The 27,831-nt window shown below is 23.6% G+C and overlaps 6 protein-coding genes across 7 annotated transcripts; 2 read left to right on the forward strand and 4 right to left on the reverse strand.

The window, feature by feature from the left end:
* Window positions 1–735: 735 nt before the first annotated feature.
* LOC122852555 (peptidyl-prolyl cis-trans isomerase sig-7) lies at window positions 736–3,319 on the reverse strand. The gene is made up of 4 exons (XM_044152433.1): window positions 2,987–3,319; window positions 2,427–2,917; window positions 2,103–2,344; window positions 736–2,017 (listed from the first exon to the last, which is right to left on the reverse strand). The coding sequence occupies exons 1-4, from the start codon at window positions 3,054–3,056 to the stop codon at window positions 1,270–1,272; spliced, it is 1,551 nt and encodes a 516-aa protein (XP_044008368.1). The 5' UTR covers window positions 3,057–3,319; the 3' UTR covers window positions 736–1,269.
* Window positions 3,320–5,283: 1,964 nt separating this feature from the next.
* Window positions 5,284–8,392, forward strand: LOC122852557 (leucine-rich repeat flightless-interacting protein 2). The gene is made up of 7 exons (XM_044152435.1): window positions 5,284–5,583; window positions 6,088–6,214; window positions 6,294–6,433; window positions 6,494–6,757; window positions 6,836–6,974; window positions 7,051–7,388; window positions 7,473–8,392. The coding sequence occupies exons 1-7, from the start codon at window positions 5,500–5,502 to the stop codon at window positions 7,581–7,583; spliced, it is 1,203 nt and encodes a 400-aa protein (XP_044008370.1). The 5' UTR covers window positions 5,284–5,499; the 3' UTR covers window positions 7,584–8,392.
* A 507-nt stretch (window positions 8,393–8,899) lies between these two features.
* LOC122852559 (MATH and LRR domain-containing protein PFE0570w-like) lies at window positions 8,900–12,173 on the reverse strand. Its single transcript, XM_044152437.1, has 2 exons — window positions 12,083–12,173; window positions 8,900–11,909 (listed from the first exon to the last, which is right to left on the reverse strand). Exon 2 carries the CDS (start codon window positions 11,823–11,825, stop codon window positions 8,928–8,930), a length of 2,898 nt encoding a protein of 965 aa, XP_044008372.1. The 5' UTR covers window positions 11,826–11,909; window positions 12,083–12,173; the 3' UTR covers window positions 8,900–8,927.
* A 461-nt stretch (window positions 12,174–12,634) lies between these two features.
* Window positions 12,635–14,613, reverse strand: LOC122852560 (dolichyl-diphosphooligosaccharide--protein glycosyltransferase 48 kDa subunit). The gene is made up of 3 exons (XM_044152438.1): window positions 14,392–14,613; window positions 13,575–14,201; window positions 12,635–13,495 (listed from the first exon to the last, which is right to left on the reverse strand). The coding sequence occupies exons 1-3, from the start codon at window positions 14,528–14,530 to the stop codon at window positions 12,951–12,953; spliced, it is 1,311 nt and encodes a 436-aa protein (XP_044008373.1). The 5' UTR covers window positions 14,531–14,613; the 3' UTR covers window positions 12,635–12,950.
* Window positions 14,614–14,848: 235 nt separating this feature from the next.
* LOC122851013 lies at window positions 14,849–19,481 on the reverse strand. Its single transcript, XM_044150060.1, has 10 exons — window positions 18,960–19,481; window positions 18,473–18,895; window positions 18,175–18,406; window positions 17,837–18,062; window positions 17,502–17,751; window positions 16,545–16,952; window positions 16,057–16,473; window positions 15,661–15,892; window positions 15,307–15,532; window positions 14,849–15,234 (listed from the first exon to the last, which is right to left on the reverse strand). The coding sequence occupies exons 1-10, from the start codon at window positions 19,368–19,370 to the stop codon at window positions 14,943–14,945; spliced, it is 3,117 nt and encodes a 1,038-aa protein (XP_044005995.1). The 5' UTR covers window positions 19,371–19,481; the 3' UTR covers window positions 14,849–14,942.
* Window positions 19,482–20,797: 1,316 nt separating this feature from the next.
* On the forward strand, window positions 20,798–27,770 carry LOC122852562 (palmitoyltransferase ZDHHC5-B). Of its 2 annotated transcripts, XM_044152439.1 has the most exons (9): window positions 20,801–21,017; window positions 21,111–21,229; window positions 21,309–21,466; window positions 21,545–21,912; window positions 21,989–22,133; window positions 22,542–22,574; window positions 22,845–23,056; window positions 23,480–23,665; window positions 25,225–27,770. In XM_044152439.1, exons 1-9 carry the CDS (start codon window positions 20,926–20,928, stop codon window positions 26,000–26,002), a joined length of 2,091 nt encoding a protein of 696 aa, XP_044008374.1. In that variant the 5' UTR covers window positions 20,801–20,925; the 3' UTR covers window positions 26,003–27,770. The 2 variants fall into 2 exon arrangements, with proteins under 2 accessions (XP_044008375.1, XP_044008374.1); XM_044152440.1 differs by lacking the exon at window positions 22,542–22,574 and having other exon boundaries at window positions 20,798–21,017.
* Window positions 27,771–27,831: the final 61 nt, after the last annotated feature.

Here is a 27,831-nt window from a genome sequence, read left to right on the forward strand (position 1 = left end):
CACAATGAAAAAATCTTCTCAGTTTTATCATGTGGTATTTTATTTTAGTCCATGGTCAATTATTTTATTTTTTTATTTTTAAAAATGATAACTTGGGATCATCTTTGTGTCATGGATTAAATTATTCATTTTGTATAAATTTATTTTTTATTTTTTAAACGGTATTTAGAGTTGATTGTTGATAAAAGTTTTAAATTTTAAATGAAATATTTACACATGGCTAAGAGAATTTTAATATTTGAAATATCAATTTATATTTGACTGTGAAATAATGAACAAATAATTATTTAAATATGAAATTTAATAATCAATAAAAATTAAAAATTAATTGTCCATTAAAAAAATTTAATCAATCATTTTTCTAATGAATTTCGATGGAAAATAAATTTAAAAAAAAAATAATTTAGGACAAAAAAAAATTTTTGAAAAATTTTAGAAAATAATTAAATTATTATTATTAATATCAGTAAATTGTTAATCAATATTTCAATTGATTTCTATCAGTTGGCTTGTGGTCTATTGGTACAATAAACAATTTGTAATAATATCTATTTATGAGTATTAGTATTCGAGACTACATGCTGACTTTAATTTTTTATTTTTCATACTAAAACAGTATAATTAAAATTTTCTAAATTTTTTTTTTATACTATTATTTATAATTTAATCAATACATTTGGATATGAATATTAATATATGACGTAATTAAAAACAATATTGTATATTTTATCGATGAGATATCAAGATTTTTTTATCGGATAAAAATGCATTGATATCAGTGATTGGAATGACTTTGAAAATTCACTTTGATAAATTTATATTAATTTTCTCTTTTGTATTTTTTTATTAACAATATAATTGTTGTAAAAATTTTCTAAATTATTACAACAACTATTTTACGTCATGTGGTTTCAAGGCTGCTAAAAAAAAAACATATATTGCGTTTAGTGGTTGTCTCAATGACTCGTCATGATAGAAAAATGATAGAAAAAAATTCTAAAAAAATTGTGGTCAACGTCTTGTGTGTTTATTGTAACATATCATTTATTAATTTTCATATTTTATTTACTTTAGAAAGTAATTAATCGATGCATTGAAAAGGAAAAATAATAATTAATCAAGAAGAAAAAGTATTTCGAAATTTTTCAATTCATAAAAATTTATTTATTTCATTTATTTTTATTTAAGAAAAAAAAAAAAACCATCAAAATAAAACTTTACATTATTTAAGTCGTTTTTTTTTTTTGTTAACTTTTATAATTACAAGTTTTAATAATCTCTACGATCTTTTTTATTATTTTTTTTCTTGTATGAACGTTCACGTGAAACTGATCTATCACGAGATCTTTTTTTTTTATGTTTTTTAGATTTTTCAATATCTCTATCTTCTTCACGACGTTTTTTTTCAATTTTATTTTTATCTTTTCGATCTCTACTTTTACTTCTTTCTCTTATTTTTTCTCTACTTCTACTTCTTTCTTTAATTTTTTCATTTGAATATTTTTCATCTCTAGTACTTCTATCTCGATATTTTTCATCTGAATATTTTTTTTCTCTAAATCTATCATGACGATCATGTACATCACGTTTTTTGTAGTCTCGATTTTTATCATAACGTGATAATTCTTCATCTTTTCTATATTTTCTATCATGATAATAATTATTTTTTCTATCATCAAAATTATTATTTAAATATTTATTTTTACGTGAATAATTATTATCATTTTTTCTTTCTCTATAATCATCACGATATTTATTACGTGATTGATTATTTTTATTATTATATGAATCATCATTTTGATGAGCTCGTTTATCATCATTGTGTACAAAACCTCGGCCTTTTCCTTTCCATCGCATTTTTGAAACAGACTGTGAAAAGTCAACGTGAATTCTTCGATCATCAATTAATACATTGTCCATTTTAAAATATGCATCTTCACAACTTTTACGATCAGCAAATTCAATAAATGCATATTGAAGTGAATCATTAGTTTTACGATCACGAATAACTTCACATCTTTAATTAAAATAAAAAAAATAATATATTATTAATTATATTAATAATGATTAAATAATATAAAAATAAAAATTAATTAAATTACCCAATAATTTTTCCAAATCTACTAAATATTATTTCAAGATCATCATCATTTGTTACTGGATTTAATTTACAAACAAATAAAACATTTTCTGGTGGTGCAATTTCAGCATCTGGTATATCACCAACAATTTCAAGAATTGTTGCAGCAGCTTTTGCTTCTTTTTCTTTTCTCATTTCATTTATTTCTTCAGCTGTCATACCAGCAGTATCATCAATACACTCATCAGCTCTAATTCTATCACTCTAAAAGCATAAATAAAAAATATACAAATTATGTAATAATAATTAAATTTAAAATTTAATTTGTATATTGTATATATTTTACCTCGAGATATTCTTTTGTTGGACTTGGTGATCGTTCAGGTATAAATAGTCCTTTTGGATCATCATAAGGATCATCCAAAATAACAGTATGAGATATACGTATATCTTGATATGGTCGATGTTCATTGTCACAAATTGATTCATTAAATTTTAAAACAATATCTAAACCTTCGACAATTTCACCAAATACACAGTGTTGACCATCAAGTGATTGTAAATCCTCATCAAGTGTTATGAAAAATTGTGAACCAAGTAAATTATCACCACAATTAACCATTGATAATAAACCAACTTTTCCATGTCGTATTTTGGGTATTTGTTCAGCTTCATAATAACGTGCATTATCACCAATTATTTTACTATAAATACTTTCACCACCTTTACCAGTTCCAGTTGGATCACCAGTTTGTGCAATAAAATTACTTTGTACAGTATGAAATAAATGCCAATTGTAATATTTTATTTTGCATAATTTTAAAAAATTTTTACATGCTAGAAAAAGAAATAATCATTAATTAATAAATAATATTTTATATTTTTTTTTTTAAATTAAAAACTTACTTTGTGGACGTTCAGATGTGAAAAGATCAACAGTAAAATCACCAATTGTCGTTTCAATAACAACACTCATTTTAAATAATTGTTTATATCAACAAATCATCAAATTTTTGTAGAAATATAACCTTAAAATCACAATAAATTTGATATATCAGCTTTTTTTTTAAATTTTAATTTACATTAAATTATTTATTTGCATTATATAAATACAAATAATTAATCAACAAAATAATAAAAAATTATTTAACAATAAATATTTAATTTAAATTAATAAATATTTAATTTACTCCAAAACACTCCAAAACGTTATTTATATTTTTGAGATATTATTGTTGTTATTTTTTTAACGACAAAGTCATTGAAAAAAAAAAAAAAAAATATCCTCCATGTGTCATCCATTAAAATATTTCTATCTACAATCGATAAAATAGATATAAAATTTAAATAAAAAATAGCTAAATTAAAGCTTAATAATGTTTATAATTAAAAAGCTAATATTTATAATAATTAAAATCTAAAAATTGACATTAATTAATAAATAATTGTCAAATAAATATTATAAATAATGAAAAATAATTTCCCGCGTATTAAAAAATTCAAGTACAAATATAAACAAAAAGATGCCGCCAAGTTTAATTGTCAAAGGCGCGGCGGCGTAATGTTCGTGTGTTGTGTGTGTGTTATCTCAATGTTGATGCGATGATGATGATGATGATGATGATCCTTCCTGGGTCATATATATATATATAAAAACGAATACCTGCTGGCTATATATATTTGCTTGTGTATGCGTAACATACAGGGGACCCCGTTAAGAGAGTTACTCGATCGCGAGAGAGAGAAAAAAAAAAAATGGATCTTACACCGTGTTCTTGTGCGATATCACGTATTTTAAATGTGTTATTATATTTATAATTAATTATTAAACAAGTGCCTAGTTTTATTATTATATTATCTATTATTTAAAAGTGTTTTTATTTAAAAAATTAACCGGTGGATACGTCAACGACAAATAAAAGGAAAAAAAAAAAAACAGATAAAAAAAAGTTGGTACATTTTTTTTTTTTTTTTCAACATTTATTTTCATTATTATTATTATTTATTTTTGTTTATTATTATCATTATCAATTGAGTGTTATACTAGTTTTGTATTATTTTTAAATTGTTTATATATATTTTTACTCTTTTTATTTTTTATTTTTGTTTATTATTTTTGCCATTTTTTTTTTTTTTGCCTATTTTTATCTTTATCTTTTTTTTTTTTTTTTTTCGTGGAGTCATTTTCATTCTACAGATGGTCATCGACGTCAAGGAGAAGGAAGAAAAGTCATCGTATTCTCATTCATAGTATTTATAGTGTTAACTCTCCCACTCTTAAATTAATATTTTTATAATTTTTTTATTTTTTTATCATATACCTATATAAGTTTATTTTTTGACAAATAACTTTGAAATAATACATACACAAAAAATTGACTGCCGGCATATTTTGTTGTGTTGTTATTATTCTTTTTTTTTTTGACCTATATATTATATAATTATTTTTAATTTGTTTTTTTTTTTCTATATTTACATTTTTTTTTAAATGTTTAAAAGTGATCTTGTATAAAATACGTGTTACCACAATTTTTTCCTTTTTTTTTCTTATTATTTTTCTAACAACTTTTTATTTTATTTTTGTGTGACTCATGTATGTGTTTTTTTCAGATTGTTTTTCTGTTGTATTGAGTGGGTGTTTATGTGCATGTATGTGTTGTTAATTGCCTATTTTTTATTTTAATTAATTTTCAATATATAATTTTTCTTAAATAATACTCCAAGAATAAATGAATATTTCATCTTAATTGTTTTCTCTATTTATATTGACATAATTTTTATTATTTTACCTAGAAATCAATCAATAATCTAATTAAAATAATAATTTATAAATTTGTATAATTTATTTTTATTATTATTTAATTCTATCGTTCCCCTTTGGTAGTTAGTAGCTAATTGAATTTGCGCCAAGCAATTTGAGACACGAAAGACAAATAAAATTAGTATCCTGTCAATGGTATTTAATTGCTCATACTTGCATGATTATCTAAAATTTTTTTTTCTCTCTCTTTTTGATTACTTATCGTACTTGAATTTTTTTTTTTTTTTATTAAAAAACATACCCTTGAAAATTAGTCATTACAAAATTGAAAAAAAAAAAAACAGCTGATGATTAATTCAACAAGTATATTATTTAATAATAATAAATAATTTTTATATATTTTAAATATTAGTTATGAATTTAATTTTAATTTCTATATAAATGATTAATGCTTGTAAATCATTTGTGTTTGTCTCTAGTGTGGTGGTCTAATTATTTCTGAGGTCACAGAGAAATAAATTTCAACGTGACCAAGTGAATTACATGTACTTAATTTCATTGACCAAGAAAAAAAATCTAAAATAATTAAAGAAAATATATATATAAAATTTAATAACATAAAATAAATTATAAATATATATTTAAAAATTAATAAATAATGGAGTCAACAGTAGCAGGAAGAAGACGTAATGCAACAAGACATTCTGCTGAAGATCAGGCTCTTGATCAAATAGCAAAGGAGGTAATGGTCATTAAATATTTTAAATATATAAATATTGTAAATTAAATACTTCTGATCTACTTACATATTTAATTTTTTATAATATAATTTATATGTATTATGTTCTTCTTGCTTGATAATATGTTGAGAATGATGTCAACAAGTGTACCATGAATTATTCAAGCTTGGTACTCTTTTTTTTTCTTTTTTTTCTTTTACGTTACATTATAAAAATAAATAGTACATATAATGTTTATGGTTGTTTTTTTTTTTAAACATAAAACATGAGTGTAACGGAAAATAAACATACTAGATATATTTGTGAAATTGGTATGTGTTAGTTGGAAAGTTTTGTTGACAGTTACTCATGTGATCAGAATAATTTTTGGACATTAATAATTTTTTTTTTTCAAATATTGACTGAATGTTGTTTATTTGTTTTCGTTTAAAATAATAAATTTTGCTATACAATTAATAATTGTTTGTTTATATTGAATGAATAATTAATTAAAAAATATTTTACAGGCAGAAGCAAGATTAGCTGCAAAAAGACAAGCACGAGCTGAAGCTCGAGAAATACGAATGAGGGATTTGGAAAGACAACATAAAGAATCAGAAGAAAATGCTGATAGAGTTTACGATATGTGTACATGTAAATAAATTTTAATTAGTTAAAATATTATTTATTGTTTTATAATGTTATAATTAACGTATATAATTATTATGTTTAGCTGATGGACCAAGAACACTGAGGGTAACACCAGATCCAATAAGAACAGCTCGATTATTAACAAATTCAAATAATTTTCAATCAAGTCGTAGATCATCAGAAGATTCACTTGAAGATGCTGGTTTAAGCAGAGATTTACGAGTAAGTTTAATTAAAAAATATAAATAATTAAATATATTAACAAGTTTTTTATATTAACAGTTAGAATTAAAAGAATTTGAAGAAAAATTTCGTAAAGCAATGATTGCAAATGCCCAACTTGATAATGAAAAATCATCATATGCATATCAAGTTGATTTATTAAAAGATAAATTAGAAGAATTAGAAGAATCATCAGCAACATTAAGACGTGAACTCAGGGAAAAAAATAGAGAAGCTGATCAATTAAAACGTGTCAGTCAACGATTGAAAGAAGATTTAGATATATGCAAAGCACAATTATTAGAACGAGATACTCTTATTCAAGTAAATTAATTATGTTTTTTTTTTTCATTTTATAATAATATTTAATTGAATTATTATTAATTAAAAATATTCTTTCAGGAAAATGGACTTGTTATTGTGGAAGATGAAGAAAGTGAAAATGAAGAAACAGGTCAAATGAATGGAACTCATAGAAAAAGAGTACTAGTCAGTACAGAAGCTGCTGAATTATTACAAAATGCTGGTGAAGGTTCATTGGGTAAACAATAAATTTTAATTTAATCAATAATTTAAAATAACCAATTTATTTAATAATTGTATATGTATATTTTTAGATGTTCGGTTAAGAAAATTTGCCTTTGAAAAAAAAGAACTTCAAGATGAAATAGGACATTTAAAATTAGAACTTGATGAAGCTAAAAATCGAATGAGATCAGAAAGATCATCTGGTTCAGTATTAGGTCTAGCAGATAATGATGATATTCAACGTGAAGCTAATAAATTACTTGCTGATTATAAATTTAAATTACAAAAAGCTGAACAAGATATGTTGACATTACAAGCAACAGTTGCAAGGCTAGAAAGTCAAGTAATACGTTATAAATCATCAGCTGAAGCATCTGAAAAAGCTGAAGATGAACTTAAAGTTGAAAAACGTAAATTACAACGTGAAGTATGTGTTGAAATATTATATCAATTATTATTATTAATAATATTAATAAATTAATTTTGTACTAATATATTTATTAATTTACAGGTCAGAGAATCACAGGGTCGTGTTGAAGAACTTGAAACAGCAAATTCACATTTACAAAAACGTCTTGATAAACTAAAAAATGCAAAATCAGCATTATTAAAAGAACTTTGACGCGATGAGTTCACTGGTGGTGGTTCGAATGATTAGAAAAAAAAAAAAAAAAAACAAAGAAACAATTATTATTTATATTTTTAATTCTTTTTTTTCTTTTTTTTTTTTTTTTTTATTATCACAAGAATTTTAGCTGGTGATATTGAAATATGTGTGTAGTGGACAAAAATTTATCAAACAAAAAACTTTATAAAATAATAAGAAAAATCATGGACACGATTTTGAACAAAATAAGAAGAAAAATTTTTCAATTTGAAAATTAATTATTAAACAAATGACAATGTCATGCTAACTTGAAATTTAAGGACCAGATTATACAACGACATATATTTATTCTATCCAACACCTCGGTCCCCCCATTGATTACCTGGTTTTTTTTTTTTTTTTTTTCTTTTTTTTAAATTATTAATTTGATTGTACACCACATGTTAGGCGTTCTTATTTTAACAATAGTAATAATATTAATAAATGAAAAAGTAGAATTTAAAAAAAGTTAAATTTTAGTTCGAGAACTGAGACTTACACTTGGTCGAATTAATTTGAACTGAAATTAAAAAAAATCAATACATTAATAACAACATTAATACGTAAATAACTTGTCATAATAATGATCGAGTCAATTTTTAAATTAATTTTAATATTTAATGAGATAGTAAAATCAACAGAGAATATTTGACTGGTTTTCATACATAGTACATTTTTACACTAATAATTATAACAATAAATGAACAAATTTTTATATTAAAAGAACTGTTTAAATGTGGGTCAAAAGATGAAATTAAAATAAAAAAAAAAAAAAAAAAACACAAGGACAAGCAGTAAGTGATGCTAGAGACCATAAATAAATAAAAAAAAAAAGCAACTTAGGGGGAACAAAAAAAATTATGTTCAATAATTAATTGCAACAATAGTTCATTTGTAAAAAAAAAAAAAAAAAAAATATTTCTAGGTCTGTTAATTTGTAAATCTATTTATTTCAAAAAAAAAAAAAAAATGATACTAGCAAAAACGAGAACAAAAATTTATGGCCCAAATGCTTTTACTACAAAAAAAAAAAAAAACTGCAAAAATTTTTTTAACGTAATGTTTGTAATTATAATTATAAAAAAAATATTATTATGATTAATTGACTATTTATTGTCGTTTTTTATTATATTTTTATCTCACTTATATCTAATTCTCATACAATTTAAAAATAATAATAATAATAATTTTCAACATTTAATTCAAAATAATAAAGACGATAAGATTAAAAAATACTTATTACATGCTAACATAAAAATTAAAACAATTAAGAAAGAAAAAAAAAAAAAAAAAAAAAGACAAAGACAAAAGAATATTTTTTTATTTTGGTTGAAGACGTCTTGACCATGCTGGACTTTCTGGTGCAGTTAGTGCTTTAGTTGATTTAATATGAACAGGTGGTTTAAATACAGGCATTGGACGTGCTTTTATTTCAGCTTTTTTACGCATTTCATTAATTTCCAATTGTTCACGTGCTAGTTTTTCAGCTTGTTCACGTTTTTTTTTCATTTCATCATATTCAATTTTTTGACGTATATTTTCATCAAATTCACGACGTAATTTTGCTCTTTTATCACTGTGTAATTCAAATGGTTGAAGTTTTTGTTTTAATGCTGGCATATTATTACCAATTTGATTATTTGGTGCTTTATTTTCTTGATCATTGATATTTTTATGTGAATTAGCACGACTAATTGGCTTTAAATTATCACGTGAATTACCACGACTAATTGGTTTTAAATTATCACGTGAATTACCACGACTAATTTGTTTTGACTTATCACTTAAAACACCACGATTAAGTCTATCTGTTGATGTTGCACGTACACGTGATGATATATTTAATTTAACACCAAGATTATCATATGATTTTGATTTTTCAATTTTTTTAATTGTATTATTATTACGTTGTTGAATTTTATCATCTTTATGTAAACTTTCTTTTGATATAGTACGAACATTAACTGGTTTAAAATGTGGTACTGGATTTGCATGAAATACTCGTTTTTTACATTCTTCTTTTTCTAATTTTTTTCGTAATTCTTCTTTTTTTTTTAATGCTGATTTATCACGTTGTTCAAAACTAAATGGAGCTGATTTTGTTACACTATGATGATTATTATTATCATTTAATTTATCATCATGATTATTATCAGTTTTTTTAATTGATTTTTTAATAATTGATGGTACTGGTCTTGCATGAAATTCAGATTTTAATTTTTCAGCTTCTTTAATTTGTAAATTTTTAATTTTTTGTTCTTTTTTTTCTAAAAATTGTTTATTACGTTCATCAAATGCTGATGATAATGGATGTATAATTTTTTTTTTATTATCATGACGATCTGTTGTTGTTGCTGTTGATGTTGCTGTTGTTGTTGTTAGTGTTTTTCTATTTGGATTTGTTGGTATACCAAAATGTAATATTTGAGTTTGTGTTACAGCTAAACCATTATTTGCACTGACAATTGTTGGTACAATATTTTTTTTAGGAAGAACTGTTTTTTTAGATTGATAAATATGATCAGTTGATGTTGATGGTTTATCATTGTTAAATTTTGTTGTTGTTGTTGGTGGTTTTTGATTAACTTTTGTTAAATGAAATGGTTTTGGCATTGTTGGTGGTTTTTTAGCAACTTCTTTAAGTGGTTTTGCAGCAGCTAATATACTTTTACGTAATGGATTTGGTTGTAATTTATGTTTTTTAATTTCTTGTAATTCTAATTCTTCACGTTCAGCTTGTGATAATACATGATTTTTTCTTGTACGTGATTTTGATCTTAATGCTGGTGATACTGGTACAGTACTTTTTGGCTCGTATTTCATAATTTTTTGTATTTCTTTTGATACTGGTTTTTTAGTATGATAACGATCAGGTGTTGCACGATGAAATTTCTTAATAGCTTCAGCAACACTAATATATTTATTTGTTGTTGAACGTATTGGCATTATACTGCTACGTCTACGTGCATGTGTTGTTGCTAATACAGTTGATTTAACACCACCACTACGTGTTTTAATTGGTTTTTTTTCATCATAATTCATTTGATGTACTTCAAATTTTTCAATATTATCAACATTTTGATAGTCTGTTGTTGCATTATCAGGTTTATCATTTTTTGTTTTAACTAAAGTTTTAATTTCTTTAGCTGTTTCTAAAATTTTTGTAAATGTATCTCGAGATTCATTCATACTTGGCATATCAAGGGGAATTCCTTGTGCCAAAAGTTGTTGAATACCAGTTGTTGAAATTGATGAAATTACATCACGAGAAACTGAATTAATAACATTATCAATTGTAATTTTTTTATCTTCTAATTTTAATGACTGACAATCTTTTTTAGCTTCAATTGAATTCATTGTATCTGCTTGACTATCAGCACCATCTTGAGATATCAATGTATCATTATTATCAACATCATCATCATCATCATCTTCATCTTCATCAAGTGATACATTTTGTACTTTATTTGATAATTCATCAACTTGATTTGTTTCACAATTATTAATCTGGCTATTATTCATTTTCATTGAACGAGTTACTCTTGTACCCATTCTAATTGGTTTATATATAATTTTTTTCATTTCACCAATATTAAATTCATCATCAGCTGTTAAATTAACTTTAACTTTAGAACCAAGTGGTATTTGTGTATTATCAATTGTTAAACTTGTTGCAATTGATTTTCTTGTTTTTTTAGCTATTTTTATTTTATCATCAAGATTTTCATCAGTTTCAGTTATTGTATTATGAAGTGATTTTGATATTCTTATTTTTTTTGATGATTTAATTGGATTAACATGATCATTTTGTAATGATTTATCTAAATTTGAATGTAACATTTTTTTATTTTTTGATATTGAAGCTAATATATTATTGACATTATCAAAAACAGTACCAACTGTTGTTTCATCAAGAACACAAGTTGTATTTGTATTTTTAATAACTTTAATTGGTGTCATTTCAATTGTATTTAAACTTTTAAGAAATTCACCGTCTGATGATGGTGTTGATACAATATTATTTGACTCAACAAAATCTAAAGGTGATGCAAGCTCATCATTAGTACCAAAGTCATCATCATGTTCAGGATGTATTATGTCAAAAAAATCATCTAATTTAGCTGATGCATTTGGTGTTCCCTGGCTAAAATCCACATACATTGGTGCATCTATTGATGCCATTGGTGAATTAAATATACTTTCAACTTTTTTTGCCATTTTTATTGTCAATCAGTTTAGCAATCAATCTATGTGATTTTGTTCAAGTACACTTGGCTTTTTTTTTTATAATTATTTATTCACCTATAAATAAAAAATAATAATAAAAATCAATGTAACCTTTTCAAGGTCTTTTTTTATTTGACACAAAATAATTTATAATTATTTTAAATATTATGTTAATATAATTATTTTTTTTTTTTTTTTAGACTTGTTATTATTTATTAATAATCATGTTGACATGTTGAATAATTTACCTTGATTTTTTTAATGATATTTTCATCAATAAATATATGCAAACAAAACAGCAATCACACCTGTTGCCACAAAAAAAAAAAAAAAAAAAAAAAAAACAGTTGAATTGTACAAAGAAAAAGTTTTTAATGTTATTATAAATTACTGAATTTTGTTATTTTTTTTTTGTTTAACTTTGTATTTAACACTGAGCACTGTAGAATTATTAATTGACAAATAATTAAAAGGCCAAAATGCCGAGCACACCTTTTATGATAATTCTGGGCAATTCTGGGTAAAAGGTCCAACGAATATTTCAGACAGGCACACACAAAATAATAATGAATGAGATTATTATTCTCAACGGTCGCAAAATTTAAAATCAGTAAGTTTGTTATAATTCAAGCATTTCATTGGCTTATTCATCTAGTAATTTTACCCCAAATTAAACTAGTTAATGGCCGCTGGAATTTTTGTCAATAAAATGAATTCCTGTATATCCACCAAAAATATAAATAATTATAAATTAATAAACATTAAAAAAATATAAATAAATAAATGCACAAAATAAATAATTTATTTTTATAACATTACTGTACTTTATTATAGAAATTATCAAACACTCAAAATAATGTGTACAATTTAATATACATCAAGTGATTTAATTGCAAAAAATTATAAAGAAAATAAACAATTTTCTCTTGAAATAATTTTCTTTGAACAAAAAAATATTCAAGTTTCATTAATTTTAAATGTCATTCAGTCAGTACAAAACATACGTAACAGTTTTTTTTTTTTTTAAATTAAACTAAGTTATTGACTTGAAATTGGATTACAAGAAAAAAAAAAAAAAATCTAATATAATATATATAGAAAAAAAAAAAGATGAATCTATTCTGGTTTTGATTTAACATTTTCTTTGTAATGAAGGAAAACAAATGAAAATACAAATACACCACCCATCATTGAAAATGCACTGATGTAATATGGATACGCACTTGGTATAAATCTTTCATACTGGGTATGTTCAAGTGGACGTACTGATACTTGTGTTGTATTATATAAGTGTGTTAAACCAATTCTATTATAATCAACTTTAAATTGATAAACACCATAAACATCAGGAATTTTAAAACGTGCTTCATAACGTCCATATCCAGATGGTGTCATAGTCATACGTACAAATGGATCAATCCTGACAAATTCAAGTTGCATATCATTTGCTTCATATGGTATCCATTTATCACCAGATAATTGTTCAACAGTTATTGTATAAATAACATCTTCCATAATTGTATATGCTGCTGGTGGTTGTTGTTCACCAATTTTATTATGACTAACTGATGATACACGAATAACACCATTTTCTTTGAATACCCATTGTGCCATTGACTTGGCAACTTCTTCATTACCAGATTTATCAAATTTCTTTCCACCTAAAATGTAAATATTATTTATTATTAAAATTATTTTACACATTTTGTGTTGTTGTTGTTGTAATTTTAAATGTAATACCTTGTGATTTTTGTACAGGACTTGTAAATGCTTCATCACTGAAAAAATATAATGAACCAGAAAATAATACTCTAGCATTATTTCTAGCTTGTAATGCTGCAATAAGAAGTGTATTTTTTCCAACAGCATGTGGATAATCTTTAATTGATTGATCAGGATTATAAGAATATGCTGAACTTGATGATGTTAATAAACGTAATACAAGTGGATTTTCTGGATCAGCAATAAGTCCAGTACCTTGATAAAGTAAAGGTGATACTTTTTTACTACCAACAATAACTTGTGAATTAATTAAATTATCTGAATCAGCAACAATTTTAGTATGATGACCAGAATCACTTGTATCATAATTTAAATGATCAATAACAGTTGCACCATCTTCATCAACTTCAAAACCACATTCAGATGCTAATTCACGTAATGCATCACCAGAATTTGATGAACCAGCAACCAAAACATTACCACCTTGATCAATAAATTCAGTTATTGCTTCAACACTTAATGAACCACCAAATTCTTCAACAGATGGTGCAAATATTATCAAATGATCATACAATGCTTCTCCATATTTTGTCAGCACTAAATTAGCATCATCAGCTAATTTATATTGTAAATTATATCCTTTATCTGGAAATTTAAATTTCAGGTTATGATTATTATTGATGATTAAAAAAAAAATACAATAATAATATCAATTAAAATGGATAAAATATTAATTATTGTGCTTTGTTTTTACAGGTAATTTTGGACATGATAATATTGATAATAAAAGTAGTATATTATATAAAAAAAAAATCAGAAAAATTTGATCCAGTACCTTGCATCCATTTGAAGAATATTGAATGTGTTTCTTTGATTGCTAAATTATCAAGCAAAACAAGTGTTGGTGAATTTTTAACAGCACTTGTTAATGCAAATATGCAAAAAACAGCAAGCAAACTTATACGTAAATTCATTATTCAATTTTATTATGTACTACGTCAATATGCCACGAAGACCATCGACAACAGACACCAAAAAAAACCGGCGAGTTATTATTATTATTTATTTATATTATTATTGTTGTTATGACGGAAGTGACATGCGCTTGAGAGAGACACGTCAATCGAAATTTTTTATTTTTATTATTTAATATCAATTTGGCATGTATTATAATTGTTTAAATAATTATTTATAATTTTTAATTGTAAAAAAAAATGAATGATATTTTAAAATAATTTTTATTTAATATATTTTTATTTTATTTTTTATAAAATAATATGTAAAGGTGAATTTTCATTGTCGAAATTCATGCGACAGTAACAAATTTGAATTTTTATTTTTTTTTTTTACTTAAAATTTATTTGTTTAATGATAATTATAGATTATTTATTGTTTTTTCTTAAGAGATGTTTTTGAATTTTTAGATTCATATTTTCTAGACGAAAAAAGTTTGTACAATAAGTTTATAATTTTTTTTGAAATATATAATAGAATAATAATAGAGCAAAAAACAAATCCATAAACATCTAACAAATATAATTGCCACCAGGATAATTTTGTTGCAGGTGATTTCAAGGAATTACCATGTCTTCCAATGTATTCAATCCAATAAACTGCTGTGTCTTTTGGACTCATTGGTCGATCCATAAAAATATTAGATATTTTTTTAGCATTAATTCTGTAAAAATAAAAATTATATAAAGCAATTTTTATTTTAAAATAAAAAAAAAAGGCAAGTATTAATATTTACCTGTACTCTGGTTCATTTAGAACTTTTTTAATTGCATTTGTTAATTTTTCAGAATTAAATGATTTAATTTGTAAAACAACAGCAATTTTTTTTCTTGCATAATTTTCAAGATTTGCATGTTGATCACCGAATAAAGGAAATCCAATTAATGGAACTCCCCAAGCAATGGATTCTTGTGTTCCCAATAAACCACCATGAGTTACAAATGCCTTGGTATTTTCATGTTCTAAAAAAAAAATAAAACAACAATTGACAGTTAAGTTTTAATTGTATTAAAATAAATTTTATTTAATTTATTTATTTTTTTTTCAAGTTATGCTGTGGTTTAAAAAGTGAAATATATATGAGACATACTTAACACTGCAACTTGTGGTAGCCAGGTTGATGTTTTAACATTTTTTGGAAGATTAGAAGGTAATAATTTTGGATCAGCAATTTTCATAAGAACACGAACAGGTGCTATATTTTCAAATGTCTCATAAAATGCTTTTAATTGTTCAGCAGGTAGTGTTTCAATTCTTACCATGGATCCAAAAGAAATATAAACACAACCATCTTTACTTTCATCAAGCCAGTTTTTAAGATCCTGAAATATTGTAAAAAGTAATTTTTAAATTTTCTATTAAATAATACTGTAATGATAAAATAATTTGATTTATTATTTTGCTTATAATTAGATGCAAATTATTCAAATCATCTTGTCAATGAGTATGCAAACAAATTCAAGGTCAAAGTCATTTAATAAATTACCGGAGTTAATTCTGCCTTTGAGTGTACATGAACACCACCAATATCAATAATATCAGGTGTTTGTGGTTTTAATTCAACAATACTGTGATGTGAATTAACAAGTAAAAGAGCAACATCATCATAAAGTTTTTTTATCGATGTTAATTTTAGTCCAAAGTATTTTTCAACATGATAAAGCTGTTTTTCAACATAATAATTAAATTTATAAGTTGTTAGATAATAAATATATGTATTTTTCAGACGTTCAATGAAATTCATTTGTTGACTGAAACTTGAAAGAATAGTTCCAATATATGCTGGATTAAATTCATTGCCAAATGGTGTATATAGCCAATCAAGCATTTTTGATGATAGTACTCCAACAACTGGTACATCAAAGTGTTGACCAAATGCTAAATAGCAATTTGCAAAAAATACCTTTATTAAAATAAAACAAAGATAAGTAAATTTATCAATAAAAATTAATTTATAAATATATATTTTCTTACCTCAACAACAATGACATCATATGATTTTTTTGGTTTTTTTAGAATATTTTTAAATTGTGAATGTTCAAGTAAATCACATGTTTGTTCACCTAGTTTATTTATAATGTGTTCCATTGATGCATCACCAGTCATTTGACTCTCTTGAAATGTCATATTATTTACACTCAATGGAATTGAACCAGCAATAGTATAATCTGTGAAATTTGGAATTTCTTTTTTTTGTGGAAAATGTGATATTACATCAACCTTGTGGCCTTTTTCAGCTAGACCTTTTAATATTTCTTCACCAACTGTATAATGACTTCTTCCTGGTAATGGAAATATTCCAAGAATATTTAATGCAACACTACAATCAATATATATTAAAATTAAAATAAATAAATTTATTTTAATTGACCACATTTTTATTTTCTATTTTATTGTCTGTTGATTTATATTTTTTTTTCTTTATTTATGAACAGAATATAACACTTGATTTATTGTTGCAGGTTTAACAACACAACTGCTGAGTTTTAATACGTGTTTACAAATATATATTTTGTGGTAGACAGACTCTCGAGTGAACGGTGAATGCCAGCCAGAAGCAAGACTGTACAATGTACATAAATATAGTTATTAACATCATATATTATGATGACTATAATGATGATGAATTATGTAAGATTTATTAAATCATTTTCATTGGTCAAATTAATATATACACACTCACAAATATATATATTATAAAAAATTATCAATATGATAATACATTTCTTTTATCAAAAATATTTCTACAATAAAAATTTAATTAAATTTTTTTTTAATTTTTTCTGCATCAACAGAAAATTTCTTTAAATAATTAAATTAGATTAAAATTACTTTTTTTGTTTTTTAATAAAACATTACCAAGCAATTATTTTATCATATAAATTAAAGTCAATATTAGTAGATTAATATTTAATCATTTTTATCATGTTTTCGTGTTGATAAGACAATTCTCCAAGCCATATTAAATAAAAAAATTATCGTAAATAAAATAATTAAAAATAATATTATAATAAATAAATAAACGTCTAATAAATTGACTTGCCACCAGGACATATCAACAACTGGTGATCGTAATGAATTTTGACCATTTCTAATGGCATATTCTGTCCAATAAATTGCTGTGTCTATTGGTGACATTGGACGATCAAGAAAACGTGCTGATTGAAATACAGCAGCATTTCTTAAATACAAAATTTAATTTTAATGATAAATCAGTTGTTGAAAAATTAATTTATATTATATTATTTTTATTTATTTATACATACTTGTATTTTGGATTGTTTAATATTTCATTGAGTGCATGGCTGATTGTATCTTCAGTTAAATTATTAATATCTAGATGTAAAGACATGTTGAGCTTTGAATAGTATATTATATTTGCAGGTTGATCACCAAATAAAGGAATTCCAATAAGTGGAATACCATATGTTAATGCTTCTTGGGTGCCCATTAAACCACCATGAGTTATAAATACTTTTGTATTTTTGTGAGCTGAAATTAACAGTATAATTAAATCAAGTAAATTTAAGATGAAAAAAAACAATAGAAAAATTGGTTTAACACAACATCTAGCTCTTTGATTTATTTATTTATTTTTTTTTACCTAACACAGCAACTTGGGGAATCCATGATGATGTTTTAATATTATCAGGAAGACCTGGTAATAGTTTATCTCTATTTGCAACTTTCATCAATACTCGTACTGGATGAATTTTTTTAAATACTGTATAAAATGCTTTTATTATATTTTCTTCAAATGTTTCAATATTTACCATTGAACCCAGAGAAAAATAAACTACACCTGCGGTACTTTCATTTAACCATTTTTCTAGCTCCTTAAAAATTTTAAATAAATATAATAATTACATGTGTTGTGTAATTTTAATAATTAAGATACATACTTTTGGCAATGGAACAAAATTTGAATTAACATGTAATCCACCAACTTCAATGATTGATGGTGTAATTGGTCTTATACCATTTAAACTATGAAAAGAATTAACAAGTGCCAGTACAACATTTTTTTCAAGCTCTTCCAATGGAGGAATATTGTCATCTAGGTATTTTTTCATTTGTGAATTTTGAATAGCTTTAGTTAATTGTTGATAGCCAATTAAATTAATGTGATAATTTAATGTGTTAAAGAGACGAGTAAAAAATGACATTGGATGAATATTAATAGTAAAAAATGATGGAAAAAAAGCTGTATTTGCTGGTTGTCCAAGAGCATTGTCAAGCCATGGTAAATCAAGTGTTGAACTTGCCATGATAACTGGTACTTTTAATACATGACCGATTCCAATAAAACAATTTGCTCCAAATGACTAGAAAAACCAAATAAATTATCATAAAACGTTAAGTATATTTTTTTTCAATAAATAATCATACCTCAACTATAACAAGATCATAAGCTGGATTTGTTGGTGGATTTTTAACAATTTTTTGTATTTCAGGAAGACCCAGGTATTCACAAATTCTATTACCATGATATTCACTAATACGACGCAAAACAATACCATCAATTTTCATTGCAAATGATATATTAAATTTATTTACGACTGATTCATCATATTTTTCAAAATTAGCTATTACATTGTAATTTTTTGGAGGATTTTTATTTGGATACATAGTCATAACATCAACATGATGTCCACGATTAGCAAGCTCTTTACAAATTGCATCAAACATTATGTGATGACTACGTGGACGAGATGGAAAAATTCCTAATATTCTATATCCATTATTTATATTTACAAACGAGCTCATTAAAATTAATACAATTACTTTTACTAAATTCATTTTAGTATAGTACTTATAGTTTTTTTTTTAATATATTAATTATTGCTTTTATTTTATAAAAAATGTCAACAATGCGTAATTATTTCATTTTCATTCAACAAATTAAAACTGACTGGCAAAATTAATTTATAAATGATAAGATAACAGTAATAATTATTATCAATTAAACAAACAAAAAAATTTTAAATTAAATGTATTTTCATGTGATTGTTATTTTTTTTTTTCAATGAAAATCAGCCTTAAAAAAAAACATGTCTGCCATGTTTTGATTTTTTTTTAATAATCCAAGATGGCGTATTATTCTGTATTGTTCTGTATCAGGTAATTTAGACAGCAAGACGTTCTTGTTAAAAAAAAGAAAAAAAAATAATTGTGTTATTTATAATAATTAATTAAATACTAGATAAATTAAACTCGAGAAAGTTTTAATATTAATTAAATTTGTTAAATGTATTTGTACAAATTTTTTATACAATTATTATAAAAAAAATCTCTGTTTGTTTGAACAATATGTGTCATGTGGGTGTAGATGTTACTGTTTTTTTTTTTTTTTATTGAATGTGTGTTTGTCTAGCTTTCTAGTCAATTTTAATTTTCGTGGAAAAAAATTATAAATGAACAAGAAAAAATAACAATAATAGCTAGTTAAAAAATTAAGTGAAAAATATATCATTTTATCAAAGAAAAAAAAAAAAAACGTCTTTATAGACTTGTTAATATGTGTGTCAAATTAGTTGTTGATTTTGGTTGATTCAACCTAGTTGACGTAAAAATTTTTTTATCAAAAAAAAAAAACATTCATCCCCTCCAAAAAAAAAACAAAAAACCTGGAGAATTTTCTTTTTTTTTTCATCTCATTTTCTACCCCTATTTCAAGACTAGTTTATCTCAAATTTCCCTGTGTTTTATTTTTCTTTTTTTTCACCTAATAAAGTATATAATCTTTGATTATTTATTTTGTAAATAAAAATAACTCGTGTTAAAATATAAAAATTTTTGTATAGTTAATAATTACCCGAAAAAAAAGGGTGTGATGAACATTAACAAAAAATCATATCTAAAATTGATAATAATTGTTAAATGATACTCGTGACATAATGATTTATAAACTATTGATAAATGTGACAACAAAAACACTCAAATTACAAATAAGCTGAGGATTTATTTATTTATTTTTTTATATTATAATTATACGGCCATGTTTACTGGTTGTAGAAATTTTCCTCATTAACATTTTTTTTTTTTTCCTTTTTTTTTTTTTTTCTTTTATAATTATCATTTCTTTAGTTGTTATATTTATTTTGAATTTATTTGAAAAGTGTTTTTTGTTTTGGGATGGGGTGGGAGGGTGGGTAGAATGTGATAATAGTGGTGTTGTGATAAAATTAAAAGAAAAAAAGATTATGAAAGTGAAAGTTAAATAATTGTTGTTTTTTTTTTTGTTTTTTTTTGTTTTTTTTTTGTTTTTTTTTCTCTCCAAATTGTGAGGTGTGACTAATGTTTAAATATTAAAAACTAAAAATATATTTATTTAATTGAGTTTGTGGATATCATAATGCCGGGATGCGATGTAAAAACAAGATATTTGCCAGCAACATTTGCCTGGACTTTGCTACTAGTTACCACATCATTATTTTTTTATTATCCGTGAGTATGACTTGTAAATTTATTAAATGAATAAATTGAAAAAAAAAATTCATTATCATATTTTGTTAATTAATTAATTTTTTTGATTAACAGATGTCAATTTTACATGAAAAAATATCCATGGGTACCTGCAATACAAGGAATAATTTCGTTTTTTGTTTTGGCAAATTTTACACTTGCCACATTTATGGATCCAGGTGTTATACCTAAAGGTATTATCAATATATTAAAAACAAAATAATAAATTAATAATTTATAAAAAATAATAATAATATAATAATTTAATTTTAGCACCACCAGATGAAGATCGTGAAGATGATTTTCGTGCACCATTATTTAAAAATGTTGAAATAAATGGAATAACAGTGAGAATGAAATGGTGTGTTACATGTAAATTTTACAGACCACCAAGATGTTCTCATTGTAGTGTTTGTGATCATTGTATAGAGGTAATTAATATAATATAAATTAATATTAATTATATTATTGATAATTAATTTTTAAATGTTTTTTTTTTATTATTACAGACTTTTGATCATCATTGTCCATGGGTAAACAATTGTATTGGCCGTAGAAATTATAGATTTTTTTTCTTTTTTTTAGTATCATTGAGTTTACATATGTTAAGTATATTTGGTCTTTGTTTATATTTTTTACTTCATAATAAACAAAAAATTGGTGAAGTTGAAACAACAGTTGCAATGATACTCATGGGTGTTGTTATATTATTATTTATTCCAATACTTGGATTAACTGGTTTTCATGTTGTTCTTGTATCACGTGGTAGAACAACAAATGAACAAGTTACTGGTAAATTTAATGGTGGATATAATCCATTTTCACGTGGATGTTTTCATAATTGTTGTTATACACAATTTGGACCACAATTTCCAAGGTAATTAATTTTATTATAGCTATATTATTGATTATTTATTTATTTATTTATTTTGTTTTTTCATTTTATTTTACAGTTTAATTAAACCTAAAAAATATATGAAAAAAAATCGTGGAGCTTGTACAACTGAAATATCAACAATTGGAAATGAAAACCAGGTAAAAACCTACATGGATAGCAGCAATGGTGTTAGAAATGCCAGTTCAAATGCTTATAATAAGGTAAGAGCTAGTACAACTTGCTTTATTTTATTTATTTAATTTTTTTTTGTTTCATTCAAATTATAATTATTTTAATGATTTTTAATAACTGTGAAATTATAAATACTTTCCAATTTTTAATCGCACTATTGCTGACACAAAAGCATGCCTCTATAATTATTTTTAAATATAAATATCAGTGTGATATACGTCAACGTAGGTAAAATAAATAAAAAAAAAGAAAAATATAACTTCTTATAAACGAGATTAATTAAATTTTTGTAGATATATATATATTTTTCATTAATATACAAGCATGATTATATATATAATTTTATATTTTAAATATAAATGTTATAAATGTACCTATTACTAAATATTTATATAAAAATAAAAAAATAAAATCAGCTTGGCTTATTTAAAATGCAGACAACAACATCAACGAGCAACTCTAAATTTCCAGTGAGTCACTTTGTTGTGCATTAGTATTGTTGAATTAGAAAAATAGATAATTCATTAGAAAATTACTTTGTTGACCTGTTATTAATCCTATTCCTGTAAAAAATTTTACAAAGTAATTTATAAATTATGAATTGATTAGTGTATTTTCCAATTATATTTATTTTTAATTTTTTTATTTATCTGTAGTATTTATTGATGAAAAAAAAAAAAAAAAGAAATTAATTATACATTTAAATAACATATATTTGATTTTAATTGACATTAATGTAGTTGTCACCTGGAAGAGATGGTTCCGATACAGACATGGAACCAACAGCATCACAATCAGCTGATTGTGAACCAACACCACCACTTCAAAGACATGGATCAAAAAGTAATTTTTTTCTTCCACCAGTTGATGGTAATGATTCACCAAGACATCCACAATCACAAAATCGTCATCCAGTACATTATCCAAGAGGTAGTCCACATCCAAGGCCAAGGTAAATTTCTTAAATTATTTTTTTTATTTATTTTATAAAAATAAAAGAAACAAGAAAAAATTTAAAAATATAGACAATTTATTGATTTACAAAGCTCAACAATATAATTTTGATAATTTAATTTCAAGGAGACATTTATTTTTTTTTTTTTTATATTGGTTTTTCCAGCAAGTCTATCCTCTTTAAATTAAATTAAAAAATAAAAAAAAAAAAAATTCCAATTTACCCACGAGATATTTAGCTTCAAGGTAATTAAGTTAAAAATATACAGTTTCTACAACGAGCTTTTATTATAACAAGCTTGAACCAACTGTACATTTTAATTAATTATTTTTAACAATTGTTTTTTCTTTTTATAGTAAAATATTACATTTAAATTAAATTAAAAGTTTTTTTTAAAATTATTTCGATATGATTTAACAGGGGTATGAATGGTTCACGAAGTCATACACCAGATGGTTTATCACCGGAAGGAAATGGATCACCAGCTGGTGGTCAACAAAGAGGTCAAGGTCAAGGTGGTGGTGGAGGTGCTAGTCCAACTATGCAACAACGAATCAAAGCAATAGGTGTACCCACACCTCTTGCACTTTCCAGTCCAATTCGCAGGTAAATAAATCACACCCATATAATTATCAATTAAACTTCTTATATAAATAAATAAGATAAAAAAAAAAAAAATTAATTATAAATAAAAACAGGTCAAACAGGAGTACCGATATGCATCAATTATTCTATACTCTTATAAACTATTTTTTTATTATTATTTTATTTTTATCTTAATTTTATTTATTTTTTTTTTGCTGGAACTTGTTAACAAGTATTAATATTTAAATACATTTTTTTTTTATATATACTAATTGGCATGAAAAAGTAAAATTGAATTAAACAAAAAAAAAAAAATATATATTATAATAATAATAATAAAAACACTTGACTGATAAATCACAGCACAAGTAGAAAATTTTTATTATTTAGTATATTTATTAATGTATGTGTTAAGATCAAGAATATTTAATTATTTTTTTCTTTAAATACATCATTAACAATATACACTTGACACACATATTGAGCTAAAAAAAAAAATATCATTTGATAATAAATTGATAAATTAATTTATATATAAATTGAAAATTTTCATAGAGATTTTAGTGGTGCACGTCTGAAAATTTAATTTAATTTATATTATATATTAAAAAGAAAAAAAAAAAAAAAGATATTATGGCAAATAGATAAGTTTGTGTCCCACTGCAGGGGGTGGTAACTGCAAAAGGAGCTGCTGACAACATGTTGCAAGCATTTGCAGGTAAACACGAACTTTGTTCCACGAGGACATATCGTAGTTTAAATATTCTGCTTTGTTGCATATACATATTGATTATATAATATTAATTAAATATCAATTAAATCGTTCATTTCATAAATAAATACATTTTTTTTTTTTATCATCGATCAATATATTTATATATTATAAAAATAATGAAAAAAAAAAAACAACACCTGTTAATCATGTATTTTTATCATCATTATTATAATCATAATTATTTTCTAGTTATTTGCTAAATTAATCTTTGTTATTTTTATAATAATATGTTTTTTTTTTTTAATTTATCTTCAATAGATGCTAATGATTTTATTAATTTTACTTTTTAATTTTAAATTACATAGGAATGAACGCGCTGCTCTATCCTGTATGTCTCGGCATAGCCGTATTGTTTTTATACATGGCTAAAAATATCATGCTCAATATCAAGCACATTTTAATTTATTTTTTATTTTTTTTTTTTGTTCACAAAATTATAATTTTTTAATTACTATTATTTATTAATTTTTTTTTTTTAATTATAATTTATAATTTTGTTGGCTAATTGTACTTATATATATTCTCACTTGTTTAAAATATTTTTATTGCAAAGAAAAAAAATTAAAAATCGTTAAATAAAATAATTATCAATTCAATATTAAAAAATTAAAGTTAAATTTCTATTTGATATTTAAACGATTTTTTCTTTTACATCGCAATTTAAAATTTATATTATTTATATATATATCAACTTGTTAAATTTACAAAAAAAAATCTTTAAAAAAAATTGAATTAAAAAATAATACTTAAATTAGTTGCTAAATAAAGCAGTAAATAAAATAAAATAATTTATATTTTTTTACAGATCAAATCCAGGTACACCAACACAAGTACGTCGACCAGATTACATTGGTGTAAATGAAACACCAACTTACTATGACATACAGCATCATAATAATATGATGCATCCTGGTAGTAATGGTATTGGTATACCAGGTTACAGTCCACAACGACGTTTTTTATCTGAAAGTGAATTAATTAGAGCAAATGAACATCATTGTGCATCACGTACAAATAATACATCAGATAATATTCGTGAATTAGCTGGTTCACCACAAAGAGGTGTTTATATGTGGAAAGATAATTCACCAATTGGTTATACAGGACAACAAATAACTGGTTTACCACCAACACATCCAGGTATACCAATGCAAAGACAACAGTTACAACAACAACAACAACCAAATCAACCACAACCACCAACATATGATTATTATTGTTCAAATCCAACAAGTCCAATGCAACAGCATCAACAACAACAACAACAACAATTATATAGTGGTAATAATCAACGTGTTGCATATCATCCAGCAACACGTGGTGGTGTTGCTGTATTTCCACCTCATCAATCACCACAAGTTAAAAGAAAACAATCAATGATAACACCAACAACACCAACATCAACATCAAATGATACTAGAAGACGACCAATGTCATTTGTAAGAGCATTAGAAATGACTGATTCAATGGAAATGGTTACAGCACCAAGTGATAATAATAAATCACAAACACAAAGACCAACAACACCAACAAATAATGATCGTACAAGTGTTTATGATATGAACTATGAAATATCAGTATAGCCAAAAAATTATAATATCATTAAATCATTATATGATTATTATAATTTATGATGAACAATTTTTATAAATTAAGTATAAAATTTTTTGTGCTCGAAGTTGATGTTTAAAGTATGTATTTTTTTTTTTTTTTTCTTGAGTGTTTAGTTAATGTTTTGGCTGAAAAAAAAAAGATAATAATAATTGTGAAAATTAGCGTATTTTTATTTGATATTAAATTTTTTTTTTCTAAGAAAAAAATTGCAAAAATATTATATGCAATATTTTGAGTCGTAAAAAAGTTTGTCGTTTGTAATATTTTTTTTTTTTTTTTCGGGCAATGTGTGAAAGATGTGCATATGTGTGTATGAATTAATTTGAGTATAAAAAAATTATTAATAAATAAAATTAATAACAAAGTCCAAGTAGGAAAAAACATTGTATATTGTATATTCATTTTATTTTTTATTTTTAAATTAATTAACTTAGATATTAATTGTAATATTTTTATTTTTTTTTTCTTTTTTTTTCTTCTTCGAAAAATATCAATTTAAAAAACAGTTTAGATTTTTATACAAATGTCAAAGTAATTTTATCAATATTATGCACGCTGTTTACAACGATTGACATTTTTTGTTGTTTTTATTTTTTGTCATGTCTTATTTATTTATGATTTTTTTTCTTTATCTTCAAATAGTACAATTAACATGACTTGATTACTAAAAAATATCAAATAAATAAATGCAAAAATAAAATAATTTTCTAATAAAATATACCAGAAAGACTTTTATCAATTTTGTTTAAATAAATTAACTCGAGTCATTAACGAGAATTTTCTTGTGCAAGGAATAATTGTTAAATGTATAAAAAAAAAAATGAAAAACGAATTTAACATATATGTTTAATAATATTTATACGTAAAAAATAAATTTAGATAAAAAAAATTATGAGAAAATAAAATTTTAAATCTCACACAATTATTGAGATTAATATTATTATTATTTTCTTATTATAATTTTTAATTTTGTTTAAATTTATAATTGGTATTTGTCAATGTTCACTAATACCGTTTTTGCATTTTATATTTATAAAAAAAACAATTCATTCGTATACACATATTTGATGTTATTAATTAATTTTTTTTTTCGTCATGTTTTTATTGCTTAATATATATAAATATATATAATATATTTTTGTTCTTGATTTTCGTACGATTGAATGTATAAAATGAATGATAATTTAATGATTAGAAAATATTAATATTTCCAATAACGTGAAAGTATAAATGAATTTAGTCAAACGAGATGGCAAAAAATAATGAAATGATTAATTACATCAAAATTAATTCAATGAAATGAATGGAAAAAATAATAATAATAATAATACATTGTAATATACAGGATAAATTAATTTCTATATTGATATCAATGCTCATTGTTACATGAAGAATTCCATTTCTTCCTTTCCTTAAATAGTTGCTTCATTTTATTTTTTGTTTCGATAGCTAAAACTTTGATTCAATGGTAATTATATTATTTATGTAAATGAAAAAAAAAAAAAAAAACAAGAAATATATGTACAAAAAAAAGACTTCATGTACCATAATTGTGTTCTATTTTTTAGAACTGTCGATAAATTTTTTCCATGTATTCACCGATAAATATTCCGTATTTTATTGTTTTCCTTGTCGATAAAAAAAAAAAAAAAGATTAAAATATGTATCAATAAATTTAATTAAGCCAAATGAACATCAATAAAAAAAGGAATAAATATTAATAAAAATGATTAAATCTATACTGTTCAGTTTTTTGAATAATTACACCTTTGTTCCTGAATTATTTTACAGGTGTTTA

The sequence above is a fragment of the Aphidius gifuensis genome, linkage group LG3, assembly GCF_014905175.1.
Source record: "Aphidius gifuensis isolate YNYX2018 linkage group LG3, ASM1490517v1, whole genome shotgun sequence".
Taxonomy (NCBI): Eukaryota; Metazoa; Arthropoda; class Insecta; order Hymenoptera; family Braconidae; genus Aphidius; species Aphidius gifuensis.